General features: G+C 43.5%; 1 protein-coding gene across 8 annotated transcripts in view; it reads left to right on the forward strand.

The window, feature by feature from the left end:
• Positions 1-17,453, forward strand: part of RASAL2 (RAS protein activator like 2) — a 544,136-nt gene that overhangs the window by 490,784 nt on the left and 35,899 nt on the right. For all 8 annotated transcript variants that reach the window (XM_063939723.1, XM_063939722.1, XM_063939721.1 and 5 more), the window contains 2 exons: positions 16,265-16,409; positions 16,600-16,744. In XM_063939723.1, coding sequence (XP_063795793.1) covers positions 16,265-16,409; positions 16,600-16,744 — 290 coding nt within the window. The remainder of the gene's footprint in view (positions 1-16,264; positions 16,410-16,599; positions 16,745-17,453) is intronic.

Consider the following 17,453-nt stretch of genomic DNA (forward strand, 5'->3'; position numbering starts at 1 on the left):
CTTGTGTAACCTGACTAACTACAAAGCTGCTTGAGCGTCACCGACGCTCAAGTGAACACTTAACACTATAGAAAACACACAGATACTGGTTTAGGTTCCAAAGCCTATCAACTGTATTATATCTAATATACTTGTAAAAGGGGATAACAGTACAAATGATACACTACAATATAACAGAGACTTCCTAACCACAGAACTAAACAATAAATACAAAAAGACAATACTACACTGACCTAAATGCAATACAATACTATCTAATACAATACAATACTAGCCTAGTCTAGGGGAGATATGAGAGAACAGAACAGAGAGAGAGAGAGAGAGAGAGAGAGAGAGAGAGAGAGAGATGAGAGAAATTGGCTCACAGAAAGACAATGATTACGGAGAGAAACTTACGCACAAAGGGTATGATCGCCTGCGCCTCGATATCCAGCTCCCGGCTATCAGCAGATAACCGTTGATGAGAGAGTGAGAGCTGGATGTGGTCGGCTTGCCTATTTATGCCCCACACACAATGCAATCTCATGGTCCTACAATCCCATTGTCCATTGGCCGAAGGAATTCGGCCCTGCATCATAACAAAAGGTCATAGGGTGATTCATACAGGTGGGCTGTGACGATTTCCAACAGCTCAGGTGGGTGGGAAACTGGGTTTCCCGCCGCATACCTGAGTATGTGTAAATAATAGAAATGGACATAAACTTCTTATGTCCATAACTATTCGCACGAGCGATTAATACGCTCCAAACCAACACCGGAATATTGCTAATTAAATACTCTTCCGATGGGTACCAAACACTGCTGTATGATTCCTGTTAGACCCTTCGTACGATATAAAGAGGGATTCCTCAGCTCTGGGACATTGTATTTTAACCAAACTTTCAGAATCTATCAAAGGGACCATGATCTATAAACTACATTAATTGTGAACATTTGTAACGAATGAGTCGCACGCTACGACTACATAAACTCTACCGTAAATACGCATACCGCGCCTGCGAGTGCACGCTATTGCGGGTATGCGCCTCCACGGGAGAGCGTACGCACGCGCAGCGCGGACCAGTGTGCGGTGCAAATATGGCAACGTGCATTGGGACATTTTTCTGACTTTGACAGTCCACCCTTTGGCAGTCAATAATAACTGCCACAAAACATTTAAGGAGAAAAATGTAAGTCAGGGGTTAATTGATTTCCATGGTTGGGTAGGGGAGGAGAGAGGAGAAGGTGTGAAGAGGGTATGACCTAGTGAGATAGCAGAAGCATGTGTGTATGAATCCATGTTTGGGGGGTCATGTATCATCGTGCCGTACGTGTTGTAAATCAAGCTTCGAGGTATTGCGAAGTATACATTTGAATTCCTTCTTATCCTGTGGTACAGGTCTGTGGATGGGCTGTCAAACTCTACCGAGCTCATTTCGGCTGTGGTTGTAACAAAATGGGGATGCACATTTTAGTTGATGATACATGAATGGGGGAGGTATGTGGTTGCTGATATCTGTGCCTGTATTCCCTATCGTCTATGTGTGTCGTTACCTGAGGGTTGTAGAGATGAAGATAAAGAACACTTATAGAAAATGCAATGATATTCTATGTCAGGGAAATGTACATCTGTCGTCGAAGTTGTGTTCGGTATCTGTTGAGAGTCGTCTTCTTTGCGCTGTATTGCTCCTTGGGCATGAGCAAATAGCTTTGTCTGAGCCATCAGATTTACAAAAAAATGTTGGGCTAGCGTGAGTTTAAAAATACTAGGGAAACTGGGGATCCATGGCAAAGTTCATCAAGTGTCCATATTTAAAGTTGTCAAATCTTCTTCTTTGGTCAATCCGTTGTCTGTATACATCTCGTCTCGTCAGCTTCCTCGTCCAAGGGGGTCTTTGTATCTTGGAGAAAAGCAGAAAAACAGGTGAAAGAAACGGACCGTATAATCGCATTTTCATCACATCCTGGTTTCTATCATTGGGTCATAAATCAAATCCAGGTTAATTACGGTTTCCTCACTCCTCAAGCTCATCACTTTTGTACTTTGTTTGCACCTTATTAAAGCCTGCCCGCATCTAAATATCAATCCAATCGATATAACGACACCCAAGATACATAGTAGAAACTTTCCAACATCCATTATGACTCCTTGAGCCCAGTCTCCCAAACCGGAGAACCAATTTCGCGGGTTCAACCATGACACCCAACCAGTCAGCTCATTACCTACAGCAGCAAGGGTGAGATTGTGTTTTTGACGAAATTCCCACTTCAATTGGAGAATATCGTCCATCTTTTGGTCTATGACCTCTACCGGATCCTCGGTGCTATTTGTGATATACGTGCAACACTTTATGCCGTACTGTGTTGCTAATGTAACACAATATCCGCCTGTTACTGCTGTAAGATAATTAAGAACCATCCTATGCTGAACTAGTTCTGTTTTATAAGCTTGAAGTTCTCTTCCAGTGTATCTAAACGTGTCATCATACATTTCAGTGATATTATCTAACAAATTGGCGAGTGCGGAAATGTATCTATAATTAATCACTCCCCGAGCGGTACGAGTGAAATCTAACGCTACCAGAACCTGAATCCCGGTGGATTCATGGATAAGATCAGAGGCCGGATGCTCTAACCTTTCTGACAGTTGTCTTTTAACTCGGTGCTCGTAATGAGTGTGAGTATAAGGAGCTTGGGCACCACGGTGTATGTCCTTCATTTTGTCATGTGTAACAGTCATCACTTCAGGCAATACTTTTCCAATATAACACAATCCTTCAGAGTTTGGGGCAAGCCACTTGTACGCCTTTCTCCCGCATATGAAATATGCGTCATCGGGGAGAACATAAGGGACGGAGAAGGACATGACCATGTTACAAACCTTCCAGGTGAAATCTCCTGACCCTAATTCTTCCAACTGCTTAATGCACGTATCAGTTTGTACGATATGTGCACAGTATCCTGGTGATACCTCTCCAACTCTAGTAATCCTATTTCCTAAGGTATATCGATACCGAAAAGATTTTCCTCTACTGGCTATATGGCGTACGAGCTCTGTATCTGTAGGCATTCTATCTGCTCTGTGTGAAAAGGTCATGGTAAGGTTGCTCCATGACACTTCCCAATTTCCCGGTTTTCTGGGATTGGAGATGTTAAAACATAAGAGGGACCTATCCACATGGTATTGGTGGAGCTTCAAACTAGGAGGGCTGGAGATGTTAAACCTCCGGTCCACCGGTCTCCCACCACTTAGCTCAAGTACCTCCCCTAACGTTAAAGGAAATGGTACTAGCCCTGATTTGCTGTGACCCTGAGGTACTTGAGAGCATACCCAACAATCTGTTTGGTTTAACACGTTACCCACTAAGGAGTGATAGTCACTCAATGGATGCCGGTCTATATGGATATTAAAACTAGATTGGCATTTCTTTATGCATCCATCTTCAACCAGATTATCACAGAGCCTACAGATACAATTTTCTTCAGCTAACAATCCATCACAATTTCTTCTATCGGATCGTTTTCTGATACTCGCCTTTGCTTGTTGGTTTGGTTGATCTTGGAAAACTACGCCTCCATCATCATAATCGGAACCCATTCCAGAACCTCTTTCGACCTCTATGGTACTCTCGCCGGAACAGACTGCTCTGGTCAACATCATGGTTAACATCAAAATCCGGATCACAGTCTCTTGGGGCAAGTCCATCTTTGAGGAGGAAATAGAGAAGAATGAGAAGGGGGAAAAAGAAATTTTAAGGGAGAGGGGCTGGGAAGTGGAGAAAAACAATAAAAGGGAGAAGGGAGTCGACAACTGCTTTCGGTCTTCAAGGCTCAGGTGCCGCCTCAGTCCTCCTGGAACAGACACTCCAGTGATACAACCTCTACCGTCTGTTCCTTATCACGGGACTTCTCTGGATCAGCAACCTTTTTGCAGTGGGATGAATGGACCCAGGTCTCTCTCTCAGCAACCTTCAATGCTGTGGTGCTAGTCAATAAGACCTGGTATGGTCCTTCCCATCTATCAATAAGACAACCTGAGCGTAGAAAATTTCGTATCATTACATAATCCCCAGGTTCAATGTCATGACAATTACTACCTGGTAAATCAGGAATCACCAACTTCAGATTATCATTTTGACTCCTTAACTGCTTACTCATGTTAATCAAGTACTTTACAGTTACTTCATTGTTACATTTCAAATCATCCTGAGGGTTAATCATGACATGCGGTTGTCGACCAAACAAGATTTCAAAAGGAGACAGATTAAGAGGGGACCTGGGAGTGGTTCTGATGCTATACAAAACAATGGGTAAAGCTTCTGGCCACGTCAATCCTGTCTCTGCCATTACTTTACTCAATTTATTTTTAATAGTGCTGTTCACTCTTTCGACCTTCGCACTCGCCTGTGGACGGTACGGAGTGTGCAGCTTACTATCAATTCCCATCAACTTACACATTCCTTGAAAGACATCACCTGTAAAATGGGTACCCCTATCACTTTCAATGATTCTAGGGATACCATATCTACATACAAATTCCTGCACAATTTTCTTAGCTGTAAACATAGCGGTATTTGTAGCTGCTGGAAAAGCTTCGACCCAATTCGAGAAAACATCTATACAAACAAGTACATATTTCAAATTTCGACATGGGGGTAATTGAATGAAGTCAATTTGTATTACCTGGAAAGGGCCGCCGGCAGGTGGGATATGGGATGGTTCTGTAGGTATTGCTTTTCCAATATTCTTTCTCAGACAGGTAAGGCATGACATTGCTCTTTTACCCGCATGAGAGGAGAATCCTGGGGCGCACCAGTATGCTCTTACCAATTTGCACATCCCCTCCCTGCCTAGATGAGTCAGCCCGTGAGCTGCTTCAGCCAGACATGGAAGGTATGCCCTGGGGGCCACTGGTTTACCATGTCCATCCGTCCAGAGCCCTGAGGACTCCTGGCCATATCCCTTTGCCTTCCAGACTGCTCTCTCCTGTGTGGAACACAAATTCTGCATCTCACACAACTTTTGTGTGTTGATGGTATTAAATACCATCAGTTGTGTGGTGTCTGTCTGTATGGGGGTAGCAGCTGCAAGCTTTGCGGCTTCGTCTGCTCGGCTGTTACCAAGGGATACTGGGTCTTGGCTATGTGTATGTGCTTTACATTTGATAACAGCCACTCTGTCGGGTTCCTGTATCGCTGTTAGAAGCCTTTTTATATAAGCTGCATGCGCTATCGGTGTACCAGCCGCCGTCATGAAATTTCTGAGCCGCCATAGCGCTCCGAAATCATGGACTACCCCGAACGCGTATCTGGAATCGGTGTAGATATTGGCTGACTTACCCTTAGCCAATTCACATGCTCTGGTTAGGGCGACCAGTTCAGCAACCTGGGCTGAGTGAGGTGGGCCTAGCGGTTCCGCTTCTATGGTGTCTTGGTCATCTACGACTGCGTATCCAGTACACAAGTCTCCCGAGTCTGACTGTCTGTGACAACTACCGTCCGTGTAGAACGTGAGTTCTGCATCTTCCAGTGGATTGTCACTGATGTCAGGCCTTGCGGTAAAATTTTGGGTCAAATATTCCATACAATCATGTGTATCTTCCTTTGCATTAAATCCTCCTTCCCCATCACTCTCACCTTCCACCCTTTGTGTCTGACCAGGCACACCTGGGAGAAATGTTGCAGGATTTAATGCGCTGCATCTCCTTATGGTGATGTTTACTGGGGCCATTAATGCCAATTCCCATCTTGTAAACCTTGCAGATGAGACGTGTCTGGTTTGGGCAGAATTCAATAAGGCAGATACCGTATGCGGTGTATGGATTGTGAGGTTGTGGCCTAGCACGACATCTTCGCTTTTCGTCACTAGCAATGCTATCGCCGCAACGCTACGCAAGCATGTGGGGAGGGATCGCGCTACCGTGTCTAGCTGGGCGCTGTAGTATGCGACTGGCCTGCTGGCGTCACCGTGTTTTTGTGTTAGTACACCTGCTGCGCACCCAGCACTTTCTGTTCCGTATAGTTCAAAGGGTTTCCCATAGTCTGGCATACCTAGTGCTGGTGCCTGCGTTAGGCACTGTTTGAGTCTCTCAAATGCTGTTTCAGATTCGTCTGTATGCGAAATCCGATCAGGTTTGTTTGAAGAGACCATTTCCTGCAAAGGTAGCGCCAATATGGAAAACCCTGGGATCCAATTACGGCAATACCCACACATTCCTAGAAACGTCCTGATCTGTTGCTGGGTTTGTGGCAGTGTCATGTCTCTAATGGCTTGGATTCTATCAGCGGTCAGGTGTCTCAGTCCTTGTGTTAGACAGTGTCCCAAATATTTTACCTTAGTTTGGCATAATTGTAACTTGTCTTTGGAAACCTTGTGACCTGTGTCTGAAAGATGAAACAGGAGCTGTTTCGTATCCTTCAGAGATGCTTCCAGTGAATCTGAACACAGTAATAAATCGTCCACATACTGTATCAATACTGATCCACTGTCTGGTTGGAAAGACTGTAAACAATCATGCAAAGCCTGAGAAAATATACTTGGACTATCTATGAAACCTTGGGGTAACCGAGTCCACGTGTATTGGACTCCTCTGTATGTGAATGCAAACAAATATTGGCTGTCAGGGTGCAGAGGTACCGAAAAGAAAGCGGAGCAGAGGTCAATAACAGTGAAAAATTTGGCAGTGGGAGGAATTTGCATTAGGATGACAGCTGGATTAGGCACTACGGGGAACTGACTCTCAACTATTTTGTTAATCCCCCTTAGATCCTGCACTAGCCTGTAACCCCTCCCCCCACTCTTTTTAACAGGGAAGATGGGACTATTTGCGGTGCTGGACGTTCTTACTAGAATGCCCTGTTGTAGCAAGCGCTCTATTACGGGAAAAACTCCTAGCTCCACCTCTGGCTTCAGAGGATACTGTGGGATTTTTGGAGCTATCCTACCATCTTTTACTTGTACAACTACTGGAGCTACGTTTGCCATTAATCCAGTGTCCTGTCCATCTTTTGTCCAAAGTGACTCTGGTATCTGAGATATCATCTCTTCTACTTGGGATGGATTCCTATTTGTCATAATGGAATGTGACATTAATTTTGATGGGGAGTCTAGCATGTCTCGTACTTCCTGAGCGTGATTCTCAGGAATGTCCAAGAATACACCTTCAGGAGTACAATAAATGACGCAACCCATTTTACATAGTAAGTCTCTCCCCAGGAGATTAGTTGGTGCCGATGCAGCCAGCAAAAAGGAATGCTTGGTATGCAAAGGCCCTATTGTAATCTCGGCTGGTTTGCTAACAGGGTAGTGCTGGACTACTCCTGTTACTCCCATGGCTGGAACTGTCCTACCAGTGGTTCTCATGCCCACTGTCGAATTTATCACTGACTTGGCCGCCCCTGTGTCTACAAGAAAGTTTAAAGTTTTACCAGCTACATTGATTGCAATTTCTGGTTCGCTTCCAAGACTAGCAATCAGCTTAACTGGGTGCAGATTACAGGTATGGCCACACCCCTATTGGGTATGCTGACCTCCCTGAATCCCGCTGGCAGCAACTACTTGTGAGGGAGTTAGCTGGGAACTACCAGAGGCATGCCAATCTCTGTTCGGGGGATATCTTTTTGTTTCCCCTGTATGTGGCTCAAAACTCCGCCTCTGTGGACCCTGCTCCCAATGTCGTGTGTTGTGTTGTTGTCTAGGGGGTTGAAAAGATCTTTGTACATTCTTTGTTCTACATTCTCGTGCAAAGTGTCCCGGTCTGTTACAAGAAAAACATGTTATTACACTTGCCTTACCCACAGGATTCGGTGGTACATACGCAGGCTGCCTTGTGGTCAGCGCCTGTATACTTACGGACATCAACTTATCACTTTGCGATTCCCTGTGCCTAGTGATGTTTCTGTCGTGATCAATAGCAGCCTCTCTCAATGTGGACACTGACAGACCTCGCCAACATGGCTGCGTGGTCTGTACCCTAGCTTTTAATGTTTCTTTCAAACCATCCATCAGTACAGATACTGCTACTTCTCGATGGTTTGGGTTGGTCTTAATGTCTTCTATACCAGTGTACTTTGCCATTTCTAATAGTGCCCGGTGAAAATATTCTGTTGCCGTTTCGGACTCCTTTTGCTTAATGGAAAATATTTTATTCCATTTAACAACGGCTGGGAAATACTCCTTTAGCTGTAAATTTATCCTTTTTACATTATCCTTGTTGTACACGTCTGTAAGCGGTACATCTTTATCCAATGCACAGTCAGCTAAAAATTGAGTTGCGTCAACATTGGAAGGTAAACAAGCTCTTAGCAGTATCTGCCAATCCTTGTTGTTGGGTTCTACAGTGTTACCTAGATCCCTGATGTATTTTTGGCTAGCAACTAAGTCCTTTCTGGGGTCAGGAAATTCGGACACTATTGTTCTTAATTCCATTCTGGAAAATGGAGTGTACATGGCAATGTTCCTTATGGGAGTGGCTCCAGACACATCTGTTTTTCCATTGGGAACTGCTATTACCCTTACAGGAGCAATTCTAACAGCCTCTTCCTGTGTAGATTCTACTGCTTGTTGTGGTACAATTGTTTCAGTGTAGTGCATGGTGCCGTACTTACCCGTTGACACGACCTCACCTATCCCTCCGCTAGGGGCTTTCACTAATCTCGTGGGTGTCGCTGTGCCTACTGTGGTCTCTGCTATGGTGGCTGCAAGAGAGAGAGCTGAAATTGTTGCTGAATCGTCTTCTTGATCACACTCCTGAGGAAGGTTCAAAACAGGGTACATCTTGCACGGGTTAATACTTGCATGAGTTATTTGGTTAACATCATTAACATTTACAGTGTTACTAAGAGTTTGTGTTTTACAACCCAGTGCGTTTCTCTCCGCAATCAACTTCTCTCCTGCAATGTATGGTGGAGGAGGAGCTGTGGCAATCAACTTCCTGACTGCCCCAGATCCTGCCGCCAGAGCCAAACCTCTCTGTATCTCACCTTCCTGGTGCCATAACTGTAAATAATCATGATGCTGAATTCGTCTCTTTGTTGATTTTACGAGACATATCCTCCTCCTTAAATTTTGTAACACTTCTGGACTGAAGCTACCTATTCTTGGGAATTTGTCCCTGTCTTGTACAGTCATTCTCTCCCATTCATCACATAAAGATTCGGTGTGAATTCCATATTTTTCACACATTACATATCGTGCCGACCCAACTGGTCGGTTCACAGAATCAACCTGAACCAGGGTTGATCGCCCCCTACCTGAGCAACTGGCCCCCATAGTCTGCAGGTGTTGCTTAGTCCTCCTTGGATTTCTGTATCAAGGTTTTCAGCAAGCCTTTACAGACAACCAAATTACTCCACAGTAGGCCGGCGGTGGCGGTTTACCGAGTACCCCACTCACTCGCCCACCTCGACCAATACGACCTGATCACACCGATATGGTGCTGGCGTACTCGATACAGGGCCCCTATGGAACCTTCAGTTTACTGGAACATATGAGGGTTACCCGCAGGACACTTACTCTTTCCAGTAAAGGTGAGGTTGTTAGATAGTTCCTGAGTGACCAGCGAACTTCCCTTCCAAAAATAAAAAATTACACAAATCACGTCAGAATGTACAGATAGCGTTTGTGACCACTTTACTCTAATGGTATTAGGTCAGATTACTAACTACTGCACACAATTACGTGTGGTCCAATCGTTCAGTACACAAGCACTACTTGTCATGTACTGAAAGATCAATGGAATCGATGTTTCCGGCCGCGATTCCTTCAGCAAGAGCTTATGGCCTATATGGGTTCTGCACCAACACCCCAGGCGTTGTGCCACTGGACTTTTATAGCGGACCTCTTAGTACCTTACGACCTCCTGGTCTTGTTACCTTATGATCCGCTATACTCTAATGCTCAAATATTATTTAACCAGGGATGCCTCCCTAGCCACCGTATATGTCACTTACACGTATGTCCCTTGACGAGTACCCGGCTTTCCTTTTGGTTCCACCTTAAAGTTATATAAACTTTTGTATACAAAACACACTCACTCAACACATGTACACTTTTGTTTCTATATCTATTTCTGCGCAGAAATTGTCTTTAGGCCAAAAGTGTTACCAATTAGGAGCAGGATCTGTTAAACTAAATTTCAGATTTTTTTCCAAAAATAGATTTGCGTTATTTACCGCTTCGCGTTATCTACCGCTGTGCGTTACTTATCGCCTTGCGCTAATTATCGCTTTGCGCTAATTCAACTTTTTCGTGACTTGAGCTACGTGAGCGTAACCAGACGCTACGTTGCGTAATGTACGCTGCGTGCGTCTGCCGTTTGGATTGCGTACGCAAGTCTTTTGTTAGGGACACGTGTACGCAAAACAAAGATCCACCGTAACACAATTTCTACCTTTATCAATGTAGATGATCCCTGATCATTTACCGCACACCACACTGACTGTCTTATCTCCCAGACAAGCCGTGTGTTGGTCTATACTTTAACTATTACCTCTACTATGAAATAACAGCAAATCTCTTTTTGCACTTTCTATCAACTATAAAACTTGGCAAACAGGAATAGTGATATACGAAATTTGAAAAAGAAATACAGATAAATGTATGCGTGCGTGTATACGCAAGACAGAAGAAAAATAAAACAGTTTTAAAAGACACAAGCGTTTTGTTCTTACTTCCGGTTCCCGGATTCCTTCAGCACTCTTTATCTAAGCGAAGCAGACGCTTATCCCGTCAGCACTGTGAGACAACCTCCCACCCTTTGCTGGAGGGATAATGTCTGCTGATCTACCTAGTGCAGATATGAGAAGGATAGGACGAGTCCCCAATTGACAATGCTAAATTCCTTTGTCGTATAACAACCCTTTATGAAGCTAAGAACACTGTACGCTGTTTGCTTAAGAAGTACCGTAATGGTACGCTATTGGCGTAGCGATCGCTCAGCCGTAGGCGAGACGCTCAAGCGTCACGTTCGCTCACGGCCCAGTGATCACAGGACACGTTATTGGCTATGACTAGAGTAATGATTCGCTATGGCGTAGCGGACGCTCGAGACCACGAGGAGATCACCAGCGGCGCAGACGCTCACAACGCTATACCTTAATGTTTAAACCTTATACCAAAGAAATACAAAGAATACCTTAATGTGAGTACAGGGTGTAAGTGCAACCTTGTGTAACCTGACTAACTACAAAGCTGCTTGAGCGTCACCGACGCTCAAGTGAACACTTAACACTATAGAAAACACACAGATACTGGTTTAGGTTCCAAAGCCTATCAACTGTATTATATCTAATATACTTGTAAAAGGGGATAACAGTACAAATGATACACTACAATATAACAGAGACTTCCTAACCACAGAACTAAACAATAAATACAAAAAGACAATACTACACTGACCTAAATGCAATACAATACAATACTATCTAATACAATACAATACTAGCCTAGTCTAGGGGAGATATGAGAGAACAGAACAGAGAGAGAGAGAGAGAGAGATGAGAGAAATTGGCTCACAGAAAGACAATGATTACGGAGAGAAACTTACGCACAAAGGGTATGATCGCCTGCGCCTCGATATCCAGCTCCCGGCTATCAGCAGATAACCGTTGATGAGAGAGTGAGAGCTGGATGTGGTCGGCTTGCCTATTTATGCCCCACACACAATGCAATCTCATGGTCCTACAATCCCATTGTCCATTGGCCGAAGGAATTCGGCCCTGCATCATAACAAAAGGTCATAGGGTGATTCATACAGGTGGGCTGTGACGATTTCCAACAGCTCAGGTGGGTGGGAAACTGGGTTTCCCGCCGCATACCTGAGTATGTGTAAATAATAGAAATGGACATAAACTTCTTATGTCCATAACTATTCGCACGAGCGATTAATACGCTCCAAACCAACACCGGAATATTGCTAATTAAATACTCTTCCGATGGGTACCAAACACTGCTGTATGATTCCTGTTAGACCCTTCGTACGATATAAAGAGGGATTCCTCAGCTCTGGGACATTGTATTTTAACCAAACTTTCAGAATCTATCAAAGGGACCATGATCTATAAACTACATTAATTGTGAACATTTGTAACGAATGAGTCGCACGCTACGACTACATAAACTCTACCGTAAATACGCATACCGCGCCTGCGAGTGCACGCTATTGCGGGTATGCGCCTCCACGGGAGAGCGTACGCACGCGCAGCGCGGACCAGTGTGCGGTGCAAATATGGCAACGTGCATTGGGACATTTTTCTGACTTTGACAGCCCCTTCCCCATGAAGTCACGCCACTATATATTTTTTGCGCGCCTACGCCGCACACTGCCCCTGTCTTGCACGGGGGGGGGGGGGGCAGTGCCATTTCTTGCACACAGCGCTAAAATGCCTAGTTACGGCACTGCATTTTACCGCATTAGACATGGTGCCTGTATGATGGTTGTTTTTTAACATTCATTGTATTTCTAATTACTGCTAAATGTTTTTGTTTGTGTGCAAGACAAATCTTGTTCTGTAGCTGAAGTTAATCTTCTGTTTAATTCCTGTCATCTGTTTTTATGATACAGATTACTTGCATTGACATATGCGAGTTAACACACGGAGTACTTGGAAGTGTTTGCTGGGTTTGAATTACAGATTGTTGAGCTGTTCAAGAACATTTCTCACTAGTAAATTCTTAATGCCTTTTTTTCGTTGTAGTTTACATAAAGATTGCTGCAACAAAAACAATGAATGGATGTAATTGCTCATAGAACCATAACATAAAAACTCAATTGTTTTGCCGCATCCCAAGATTTAATTTCACCATCATTTTCAGCAATTTTGGGCTGAATACACACTTATCAAGAACTGCTCTGTGAGCAGTATGTGCACATGGTTTTCATTACCAGCATTTGTTATAGAAAATAATAAAGTCCCAGCCTAACTTTTGGTATATGCAGGCAATGTGAATAGTCAGAAGATTAGAATTATATGGGGAAAGACTTGCCCCTATTTTGCCTGAATGTTTCAACGATGATGCTCTCTGTGTGTTGTGTGGGTGGGGGGTTGTGTTTTTTCTTAGTGTTCTATACAGGTAAAATTGTGTTCCATCTTGAAATAACTTTGTTTTGAACATGTCTGGCATCATTTATATAGGGGTTTTTTTTCTAGCCATGCCTTTACATCAGTAAGCACAGTTTTTGTTTTGTGGCGCTGCGCTCTACGTGCAGATGCAGCTAGAAGAGGTGCATGGTGGCCAAGGGCAGAGAAAATAATCAACTACATCTCATTGATGGTTTTAGTCAACTGATTAAGCAGAACAGAAAGCTATAAAGATAAATTACCGTATTGGTAAAAATTGCAGTAGGGCATTTACACAATCCAATACATTTTAAGACCTTTGAGGATTGATGAGGGAAAGGGGTTGTTCCATGAAGCGGTCCCTCCCAGGGGATCTATCATTCGTTTCAGGGTCTGCCCTGGCTCTTTTAATTTCTATTGATCCACCCAGTTTTCGCAATGGCATTGCAGTTATAGCAAACAGGCAGTACAGCTTTATCACACTGTCCAGTCTGTCGCCTGACTGTAAATAGTTGTCATTAAGTGGAAACTCTGTAAGTCTTGTATTAGGTAGATGTAATAGAACCTCAAATGTTTACACACATTTAATTCATCCGATTCTGTCCTTCTGAAATGTTGGCATTTGCATACCTCACCCTGGCGGTTGTTATTTTGGTGTGATTGTCTTGGGACTTGTGCAGTGGTCAAACCAAATTGCAGTCTGGTGTGGTTTGGTGGATCTGCAGAGGGGACTTTTGTGTCCAGGTTTAGTTATTGAAAAGGTTGGGCTATACAGTATATAACTGTTTTACTGGATCTAGCTGCCACACTCATAACTGGGCAATCAAACCATACAAGCAGTATAATCCCAGCTAGAACAGGGATGCTTACTGTAATTGCAGATCTCTATAGGGTGCTTCATTAAAGAAATTAATATTGACATCCTTAACTGGGAGAATCCAGAAAATGAGCAACAGCTGTTATCTAGACCAGGGGTTCTCAACCGTAATCCTCAAGTACCACCAACAGGTCATGTTTTGAGGGTTTCTTTAGTCATACACAGGTGAGTTACCGTACTCTATTTTGCTGGTTCAGTAATTATCCCACCCCTGTTTTCACTGGCAGAAATCCACAAAACATGACCTGTAGGTGGTACTTGAGGATAGTGGTTGGGAACCCCTGATCTAGACCAAATGGACACAGTGTATGTCATTACGATTGATAAGATGCCTTGCAGGGCTTACATATTAGTTTTCTAGAGTTATTTTAAAGTGGAGTAGTCATTTATATTTTAAATCAGGTCATCAGACTAGAGGTGTATACACACGGTGAGATCCTTGGTATGGCCCAGCACAACCGATTTTGACTAACTTTTCTTGAGATATGGACTATGTGTGCTTACGATTTTGGCTTATGTGAGATGTAATTGACATGTGAGATGAACTAGATAGTACACCAATCTAGCAAGGATTGACTTGCCTGCACAGTTTATCTTTCTTGCGATGCCGACCTGGCGGGACCGCGCATCGGGATCAAATCGGAATCGCAAGGTGACCTTCACCTTGCGATCTGCACTAACTTTTCTTGCGATTTTGACTATATAGTCAAAATCGAAAGAAAATATCTCACCGTGTGTACACACCTTAGGAGTGTAGCACTGGTCTGTAACTTATTCCCAGCAGCACACACCCAGCCAATCACCAGCACTGAGGGGCAGCAGGTAAGAAGCTTCTGTCCCTCCATGTCAGCAGTAAGCATTTAATGTTGGGGGTGCTGTGGGGACATTAAAAGCAGTGACATTATATCACCCATTGTTTGTTTTAGGCACCCACTTAATTATGGATGCCTAGTTGACCTCCTAGGTTAGCCTGATGGTAGCGCAAGCCTGGTCATTTCTAGGTGTAGGATTTAGCTTCAAAATGTTATACTGGTTCTGTCCTGCTGTAGGCAAAGTGCCTCAGATAGAGTCTCTGACCCATCTAGACTTGCAGTATCCCCAACCGGTGTAAAAATAACCTGTATCTTTATCTCCACAAGTTTCTCACAGCAGTTACTGTATATGCCTGACTCTTAAAGTATTACTGAGATATACAGTACGAGATGTGGCCTGTCTTGGAATGCCCAGAGGCAATAGCTGCACCACCTTTTGTTCTGTGGAGTAAAATTACTTCTTAATATTCTTAAGAGTTATTTCTGGTCAAGGAGGAATATGGCATAATATTAGTAATCCAATATAATAGCACAGTAGTGTCCAGTATTTAAACTGAACATACAAGCAGGCCAGCATTGTAATGACAAATGCATGTGTTACAGTTTACAAAGAACATAAAATAAACATTTCACTCCTCTCACAGAATGGTGACGCTCCTATTTGTTCCTCAGTTATTGGACACTGGATAGTAGGGGAGGGTAAGGGGGGTGATTGCTATTGTGACACTATACGGATGGAGCATATGTGTTCACATTGTGATGTATAGTACAGATGTGTCCTCCTAAGTCCTTGCTGCAGCCACATTAAACAGCCCTTCTGGCGCGACTCGGTAGCGCAGTGTCTTTATGTGCAACTTTTCCATTAAAATGCATCTTATGCACATAGCTATGCACATAGTATGCTGATTAAAATGATATGCAGCATGCCTATATTCTGTGTGCAACTGCGGCTGTATCTGCATATGAAATGCTAGGTTACAGTGTCATCTAGGAAAACAGCCACTGACACTAGAATTTCGTATGCAGATACAGTCACACACAAAATATAGGCATGTTGCATATCATTTTAATCTGCAGTCTGCTTGTGCATCCTGTTCAGATGGTGATGCGAATAAGATGCTTTTTCGAGAAAAAAGATACACCTGACTTTGGCAGTTCCTGGGAAGCTCTGCTGACTCAGTCACGCCGGGCATCTTGCGGTGCATGGCGTATTGATGTTAGATGTATGAGGATATATCTGTAATTGAAAACTGTATAAGAATTCACAGCTCTAACTCATTGATTTTTATTTGGTCATGTTTGCTGACAATCTAAATGGTACTAGTTGATAACCAGATGTGCAAGATAGGCTTGCACTATTTATATTTGCAATAGTAGCTGCCAAGTTAGCTTCTTGGCCATGGTTAAAGGGAATCTGTGTGACACCAATAGAACCTAATTGTTATGTTCTTGCTTCTATTTTGATCGCGCTTTATGCTTTACTCAGAATTTTGCATTGTTTTTATTAAGTTTCTGTTATTTGGTTTTTGTTTCATCAGGACTTCCTAACTGATCTGGTTATGTCCGAGGTAGACCGATGTGGCGACCATGATGTCTTAATATTCAGGGAAAATACACTTGCCACCAAAGCCATTGAGGAATATCTGAAATTGGTTGGGCAGAAATACCTTCACGACGCTCTTGGTGAGAGAGATGGGAAAAGTTTGTATAATAAAAGTGTGAGATTTTGCAACTGAACTTTCAGACGCTGTTTTCAATCAACCACTTTTCTCATACGAGTGTGAAGGTTGTTGCTATAGTTATGTTGCTTCACTTTTGTGTTCTCCATCCACTTCTCACATTCGTTTCAAATATCTTCCTTTCTCTTCCCCAGGGGAGTTTATCAAGGCTCTGTATGAGTCAGACGAGAACTGCGAGGTGGATCCCAGTAAATGTTCGTCAAGCGAGCTTACTGAGCACCAGAGTAATTTAAAGATGTGCTGTGAGCTGGCTTTCTGTAAGATCATCAATTCCTACTGGTGAGTAACCCAATGACTCTTGTCTGTGACAGCAAAACTGCAATGTAGACAGTAATTCCTTTTCTTGAAGGGGAATTTTAAATAAATGTAAAATATAAAGGCGCATTACAGCAAAATAGTGTTGTTTATTTCATTACATAAAAGCACACATTGCTGTATATCAGACATTGCTATGAAGGCTTAAATTACATCTTACTGTCTGCAAAATGGCGAGCAGTTATTGGTGTCTGATTTGTAACATCTGACACCAGCAGCTACCTTCAATTCTAACAACTTAAGTTGTGATCCCGTGTGTGTGTGTGTGTGTGTGTGTGTGTGTGTGTGTGTGTGTGTGTGTATATATCTATGTGTGTGTGTGTGTGTGTGTGTGTATATATATATTTCTCTGACGTCCTAGTGGATGCTGGGGACTCCGTAAGGACCATGGGGAATAGACGGGCTCCGCAGGAGACTGGGCACACTAAAAGAAAGATTTGGTACTACCTGGTGTGCACTGGCTCCTCCCTCTATGCCCCTCCTCCAGACCTCAGTTAGATTTCTGTGCCCGGCCGAGCTGGATTCACACTAGGGGCTCTCCTGAGCTCCTAGAAAGAAAGTATATATTAGGTTTTTTATTTTACAGTGAGACCTGCTGGCAACAGGCTCACTGCAACGAGGGACTAAGGGGAGAAGAAGCGAACCTACCTGCTTGCAGATAGTTTGGGCTTCT

This window comes from Pseudophryne corroboree, chromosome 9, assembly GCF_028390025.1.
Source record: "Pseudophryne corroboree isolate aPseCor3 chromosome 9, aPseCor3.hap2, whole genome shotgun sequence".
Lineage (NCBI taxonomy): Eukaryota > Metazoa > Chordata > Amphibia > Anura > Myobatrachidae > Pseudophryne > Pseudophryne corroboree.